This window comes from Sinocyclocheilus grahami, unplaced genomic scaffold, assembly GCF_001515645.1.
Source record: "Sinocyclocheilus grahami isolate Dianchi unplaced genomic scaffold, SAMN03320097.WGS_v1.1 scaffold184.1, whole genome shotgun sequence".
NCBI classification, from domain to species: domain Eukaryota; kingdom Metazoa; phylum Chordata; class Actinopteri; order Cypriniformes; family Cyprinidae; genus Sinocyclocheilus; species Sinocyclocheilus grahami.
The window spans coordinates 1,048,753-1,056,606 of NW_015505363.1; the positions used below are offsets into that span (position 1 = coordinate 1,048,753).

Here is a 7,854-nt window from a genome sequence, read left to right on the forward strand (position 1 = left end):
CGATTTGCTAAAGCATATTCAGCGGGCATCCTATCACATGCACGCTTGCTTGTGTGGATATAGATTTAACCGCAAAAGATGAGGTAAGATTGGATATTTAACTGTTCCTGTTTTTACATTAGAAGCAGCATTTTATACATGTTCGGTTTTAATGTTACTTTAAGTTGGGGTAGAATTAAATGAATGCCAAAACTCCCCAGGGGTACGTGTACCCTAGTTTGAGAACCACTGCTCTAGACATGCACTCGATTCTGCATTCGTGAGGTTTCCTCGAGCTGAAGCCGAATTTGGTATGGATCCGCCGCGCCGTTACGGAGATATGGCTATTCAAAGTTTCAATGGTTTTCCATAGACTTAAGCTTTAAATCATTTCATCCAGGTCGCCAGTAGCAAAAAATGGAGCATTAAGTAATTACACCATTTCAAGCATTTTATCTGCGTTACATGTTCTGTAAAAAAAATAAAATCATATCGGCAGCATATTTGCCAATACCGATATATCTGCGACAGGCTCATATCGGCCGATAAAATCGGCAAAACGATATATCGGTCGGGCTCTAGTAATAACCCTGCTGGAGACAGCAACCCATTAGCATTCATTTTTTAACCCATCACCTAAACTGCAATGCAGCCAAATCTATTTTATCTATTTTTATGCACACTTAAAAATCTATTTTATGCTTTTAAGTGCATAGATAAAAATTATAATTATATAATCTCTGCATTTATGATTTATAATACATTTTATAAATAAAAATTATAAAATGTATTCAAATCTTTTTTGTGTGTATAATACATAAATAACGCATAATTGTTACTAAAAAGAAAATCTACTACAATATAATTTTATTTTAATTTAACCATTTAAATTTTTTACAAATTATTTTTACAATTATTTAAATGTTGCTTGCAAAAAAATGCATTTACTCAAAGCTCAGCAGGGGCTAAATGGACCATATGCAAACTGGCCGAACTTTGACCCATTTGTTATTTTAGGATGTGAAGTGAGCTAAAAGGCATTTTTTTAGTACAAGTATGTAATTTGATACATCCTGTCCCAACTTCCTGTCTCAAAGGGCAATGTGTCTACATCAAAAAAGAAAATTACATTCATCAGTGTATTTAAACTAATACCAAATTCTTTCAGGAAGGAAGATAAATCTGTAAAACATGTATTGCATGTTTTCCTGAGCAGTCAAAAAGAAACTCAAGTTGATCCTCATTGGCAAAGACATTGCTAAAGACAGTTTTGGGGGGAAATGTGCTGAATAGTCATTAAATAAAGATACAAAGCAAAAATCTTCACAGCCCTAAAAATTGTTTTCAATCTCTTTAGGTACAAGATATAATTCTTGTTTTGTCTTTTTGATTTTGTGGTGAAATATGACCCCGACATGGTCTTTATGAGATGATCTGTGAACCGCAGCAGAGGATAGCTCATCTCAATGGCAGACGCCAATTACACCTCTATTACAGGGAGTCTGCCATGCAGGGAGAACAGAAAATGAGGCAGGAAGTGTGCTGAAGGCTACAGAAGAAGACAGCAGGGGAAGCGGACACAGACAGAGAGAGGAATGCGCTTGTACGCCAGAATACTGCTATGTGCTGCTCAGTTCAAGTGCACAGTGAGCATTGATTTTTGTGTTGGAGGGAGGGAGGGAGTGACTAAGATTATTGTGGAGAAATAAATAGGAAGTAAACGGAAAGTGATAGCGTTTTGAAGCTTTATCAAGTAGATTTATAGGTTTTAAAATAAATGAGCCAGCAGAGGCCATGCATCACAGTGATTTTCCCATGGTGTAAAGGGTATTAGGCATGACAAAACCTTAAAGTCAGTGCAACACAAGGCATCATGAGGCATAGCAAAAATAAACTAATATTTACATTTAGTAGTAACATACATTAAGGGGAAAAAAAACCTTCTCAGTGGTTCTCAAATATTTTTCCTTCAGAGCCCAGATTTTACATTGCATATCAAGTGGTACCCAAAACAGTACCAGAATAGAACTGAACTGACGTGCGGACACAGGTGTAGATACATCAGTACTGCTGTCAAATGATCGTGTGGCCTGATGTGTCAGGTTAGGACTTGGTGTTATAGTTCTAATCCAAAGCAATGCACACATTTTTAAGTATGGCTTAAATGATAACTTTGCCAGTTTTCAAACAGCTTTGTATCATTACAGTGTTGGTAGTATATGTACATGAAAAAACTGTACTCTTTCTCTGTGTTACCAGCACCCAGATATCACAGTTTATTTGTCAGCAAATGTCCACCGGATGATGTGAAACACATTATCGAGCTGTCAACTGCTGACAAATAAATAGGGATATCTGGGTGCACATTGTTCATTTGCATATACTACCGACACTGTGACAATACAAAGCTGGCTTAAAACCTGCAAACTTATCCTTAATATGTTTTGGAGTGACTGCAAATAAACTAACAAAAAACATATATGGCTCAAATCACTGAAAGTGAGTGACTTTTCGTTTTTTTAGAAGTGTGTAAATGCCCCTAAGAGCTCCATATGTTCCTGGGAGACAGCAGGTGATGTTAATGATTTAAGCACAAGATGCCATGCTTGTTCACAAAAACAAGCTCAGAGCGCTTTAAGAGAAATAGAATGCTCTGTATGGATGAAAACCATGAGGGACAGCAAAAGCCACTGACCTGTTCCCTAAACTGCTCCTGAGAGAGACAATCTGTGACATTCACGCAGCCCAACAGACAGCCTGTGGGATACTCCGCAGGAAACTTGGGCTCTGGATGGCGAAATAAGTGAAAAGTCTACATACATGCTTGACAGGATAATTTATTATATATATATATATATATTTGCAGACATTAAACACACCTTCTTTGTAAATGTGGCGGTACCTAGCCTCTACCTCTGCAATCTCTTGAGGAGTGGGTCTGTTAGCAGCAGCAGCAATCCACAGGCGCCCCCTATGGGATGTGTACCATGTTCTGCCTTCTACCCTACACAAACACAAGAAATGGAGAGAAAATGGAACATGTTCGTACGAACTGTGCACTGCTATATATACACATAATATACAGACAAACAAAAAGCATAAAAGATGCAGATCAATTAATCCCATGCATGTTTTTTTTATTGAATCCATGAATGTTGGCATGGATAATCTCAAATGTCATTTTTTTAAGTTGGTTTCCTTTAGCTAACTTTAGGAATGCACAATATATTTAATACATATCTGGTTTTTGGCCAATACTGGAATTTAATTAAAAAATTGTTTACACAAAAAGTACAGAATTCCAATATCGTAAAAATTATTCTTATTGATATTGTCCAGTTCACTTTCATGGGAACTTCGAACTGCGTCCTCTAGGGGTCGCTATGGGGGAGTCTCCTATACTGGACCTATTAGGTTTGGTTGGTTCTATGGCTTCATAGTGACCATCTTACTGATGGTCCGGTCTAGAGGCTTCTCCGGACAGAGCTCCGACGCGGGAGCCATGGTGGGTGAGTACGATCCATGTCTAAATATATGTATATATAAATATATGTATTTTGCTAATGAACTGGTGGTTGTGTGTAGTACCCTTCTGCTAGATTCTTTGCAGTGTTTCCCGGGACCGGTGTGTTTCTGTCCCTTTTTCTAGGGTAGGACCTCGGTGGGCACCCCCGCTGCTGGGTTAGTATGTAGCCTAGGCCTTTGGCCATAGGGAATAACGTCAATGACAGCCGTCTAACGTCCCAGGCGACCCCGTTCCCCATAGCGACCCCTAGAGGACGCAGTTCGAAGTTCCCATGAAAGGGAACGTCTCAGGTTACTTATGTAACCATGGTTCCCTGAGTAGGGAACGAGACACTGCGTCCTCTAGGTTTCTTGCCATGCTGCGGACGCAAGCTTCAGACGAAGAAGTGAATGATGTGTAGCTCCCGGCGCCTATTTATACTATAGTCGCACCGGTAGTGACATCATGGCTGTCGCCGGCCAACGAGTTGGTGTTTTTTCAATGTATGCTTCAGACACGAGTCACGACGAGGCGTTCCCCCATAGCGACCCCTAGAGGACGCAGTGTCTCATTCCCTACTCAGGGAACCATGGTTACATAAGTAACCTGAGACGTTTTAAAGTCAAATTTTAATAAAATGATGTTTTCTGATGCTGTTCACTTCATTTAAACAATTCATTTTGAATTAACACCACTGTATCAGGATTTTTTTCAGAAACAATTGCATCATGTTAAACTGACCTGAAACATTTACTTTACTCAATTAACTCAATGTTTTCATTTTGAAAGAGCATGTTTCAATCAAGTAGCTCAAAACTAATTTTACACTTCCCATCAAGCTTTGCATGGGTCTGGATCGGGTTATTTTAAAATAAAATAAAGTGTTAGTTTATGCCATTTTTTAGCAAGATGAGAAAATAGGAAGACTTGTTAATGTTTATTGTTGGGAGTTTGTTTTGTTGCTTTATTGGGTGAGTTGGTGAAGTGTCGAGCATGTGCTTGGGTTGAGGACCTGCTAACAAGATGCCAGGTTGCCTTACTTAAAAAAAAAAAAAAAAAAAAAACTCCTCCAATGGAGGTGCTAGCGATGTAATCAGACTTCTATCTTTAGACTGCCAACATCTAAAGAAAAGTTATATTTAGCTAGTTATTATAACTAGCTGAACTTGACTGAACCATTGCATTGGCTGTGGTTCCACGGCTGTAAACATATCTATACTCTAATGCTTTTTGTAAGATGAACTAAAGCAAACTGAATAAACGTAGCTAAAAACACACCTGACCAAATAACTTGACTCAAGTGTGTGGAAACACGGTCCTTTTTTTGTGTACACATCAAAATGATTTGCTACTTGCAGTTGCTAGTAACGTGCTATTTATTTAATTGCTAGCATGGTGATATTTATAATTTAGTGAGAAAAACATTCACATTTTTTAGATGATTTTTATGGGGTCTTCAAGTGAACTGTACCTTTTTATGCCCTTAACAAGCAGTGAAGCCCATGGCTGATGCATGCTGAGACACCAGCCACCATCTGAGATCTCCTGCAGCTCTTTGTCCTGCAGTCTGAGTTGGCGGCGCTCACTTTTTTGTGTATTACTTACAGTCTTGGATGAAGACTTACGCGAGGTGCCACTACCGGACACATCAACCCACTAACACAACAAAAACACCCATTAATTAACAGACATACACACAGAGCAACTCAAATACAAATGGCATTAACTTCCTTGCATTTAAGATTTAATTTTAATAAAAATATAAGATCTTCAGAAGCAGCTTTGCACCCACCTCTGGTGCGGCCTGTACGATGTTGGGGTTGACGAGCTCTCTGAGGTGCGGTCGATCAGTGGAAACGGAATGTTTTGGTGTCTGGCCAAAAGAACCAGTGTTGATGGCCTTGACTGTCTCATCAAAACTTTCAAAATCAAAAAAATTATATTTATATCATGCCTTGTCAATCATGTATTGCAATTAAAATGCAATATCAACGCACTTCAACAGCCTCCACATGTATTATTTACCTTGACCCCTGAGCCTTAAGTTAAGGGCATCAATTAAAGTATCACGAAAGTAAAAAAAAAAAAAAAAAAAAGAAATTGCTCAACGTTTCCATTTTATTCCAGCCAAAATAACCTGAACATACCTCATGTCATAATAATGATTTCTGAACTCTTTAAAGGGTTAGTTCACCCAAAAATGAAAATGAACCCATAAATTGCTCACCCTCAAGTCATCTAAGGTGTATATGACTTTCTTCTTTCAGACGAATCCAGACGGAGTTACATTAAAAATGGTCTTTGATCTTTCAAGCTGTTTAATGGCACTCAGCGGGTGTTGCAGTGCATCAGTCCAAAAGAAGTGAAATAAAAAGCGACCATCCTTAATTAAAAGTGCCTCACACGGCTCCGGGGGGTGAACCAAGTCCTCCTGTAGCGAATCGATGCGTTTTTGTATGAAAAATAACCATATTTAAAACGTAATAATCAATTTAATCTAGCTTGCGCTCACTGTTGTAAACTGAATGCTTTGCGCATGCGCCGCTCAGAAGTGACGCACGCGGAAACGCAGGGGAGAGATCAAAACAAAACAACAGTCACTAATTAGAAGTACACAACGAGGATTTGTAAAGAAGAATGTCGCAGGATTTCGATATAAGCCAAGAGGAGACTGGCTTTCCTCTGCTAAAGTAAGGAAACTTTGCTTCCTTTGCTCCTGTTAACAAACATTGGTTTTCACGAGACTCATCAGCGCATGCGCAACGCCGACCTCATACGTCATCAGCCCGGAGCTGCTTCCGTGTACAACTGTTGGTGAAAGCTACATTAAAGTGATTAATTACGTTTTGAATATGGGTATTTTTCTTACAAAAACGCATCGATTCGCTACAGGAGGCCTTTGTTCACCCTCCAGAGGCGTGCGAGACACTTTTTATTATGGATGGGCGCTTTTTATTTCACTTCTTTTGGACTGATGCATGCAACACCCGCTGAGTGCCATTAAACAACTTAAAAGATCAAAGACATTTTTTTATATAACTCCGACTGGATACGTCTGAAGGAAGAAAGTCATATACACCTAGGATGCCTTGAGGGTGAGAAATTTATGGGCTAATTTTCATTTTTGGGTGAACTAACCCTTTAAGTAGGAATCTCCAATGAGGACTTAAAGGCAGCATCATACTTCTAAAAAAATATGCCAACATGCTCAGGGCTCGACAGTGTGAAAAAAGTCTTAGATCTTAAAAGTTATAAACAAACATTATCATTTTAAGAGGTCTTAAATTTTGGAATGGAAAAACTCTATATATACGTAAATATACTGTATATATATTCTGCAATATATGTATATATATTAGGGATGCTCTGATCAGAATTTTTGCAGCCGATACTCAGTACCGATTTCTTGTCATGGCGATCGGCCGATACCGACGGCGATTCTGATGCTTCAAGCTTTATATAGACTTTCAACGGGCGCACGCGCCTTGCCCAGCCCGAAGTTAACTTCCGGTCAGTGTTTGTTTATCAGTCTGGCTATGGCACCGGCTACAAACGCAGTTAAAGTTAAGGTGATGAGTAGACTGAAGTTGGGCTCAGGTGGTTGTGCTGTGGGATGTGGCATTTATTTATTTGTGGCGCTCTCCACAATATCAAAACTCATTATTCGTTGAATAAACATGAGCACGTATTGCACATTTAAAAATCAGAAGGAGGCATGGGTGTTTTTATATCACTGTATTTCTGAAGGAAGACTATCTTTAGAAAATCTAAATCGTGCGCGCGTGCATTGTGTGTTCGTTCGCCTGATACAAGTGGCAGTGACAGAAACGGTGACATTCCAGAAAACTTTGAAAGGAGTAAAGTCTGTGTTACTGCTATTGAGTAGGCTAATATGGCCTAAGAAGATATTTTGTTTTATAAATAAACGTTCATTTAAAAGCAGCCCACGATCAGCGCTATGGCTCAGACGAGGTTTTGTTCCGTCCATGCTGTGCCAACTCACAAAAGAGAGAAACATGCCGCGGCTACATAAACACAAGCACTGACTAGAGCGGACTTGTGCAGTGAGGCGCAGATCAGCTCTAACGTCACTGAATCTGCTGTTAAAAATGAACCATCCATTCATCATCATGCAAAACATACAAGACAAATAACGAATTTTTCATTGTTTCTCAAAACGTCATAGCATTTCCACAACGGCAATGACATGACTGTGGCTTAAAATCATTTACGTCCCCACGCATCATGTACGTGGTCAGGTGTTGACGTCATCAAATTGCGATCGGTTCATGAGATCGGCCAAATAGTGAGTACCGATCGAGTCATGAAATGTGATTATCGGCCGATACCGATCTCTGGCCGATCGATCG

The 7,854-nt window shown here is 39.3% G+C and overlaps 1 protein-coding gene across 2 annotated transcripts in view; it reads right to left on the minus strand.

Moving 5' to 3' along the window:
* The window catches only part of trip4 (thyroid hormone receptor interactor 4), an 83,072-nt gene that overhangs the window by 68,348 nt on the left and 6,870 nt on the right, over window positions 1-7,854 (minus strand). For both annotated transcript variants that reach the window (XM_016284547.1, XM_016284546.1), the window contains exons 8-11: window positions 5,277-5,403; window positions 4,956-5,140; window positions 2,859-2,983; window positions 2,675-2,766 (exon numbers count right to left, since the gene is read on the minus strand). In XM_016284547.1, the coding sequence (XP_016140033.1) occupies window positions 2,675-2,766; window positions 2,859-2,983; window positions 4,956-5,140; window positions 5,277-5,403 (529 nt within the window). The remainder of the gene's footprint in view (window positions 1-2,674; window positions 2,767-2,858; window positions 2,984-4,955; window positions 5,141-5,276; window positions 5,404-7,854) is intronic.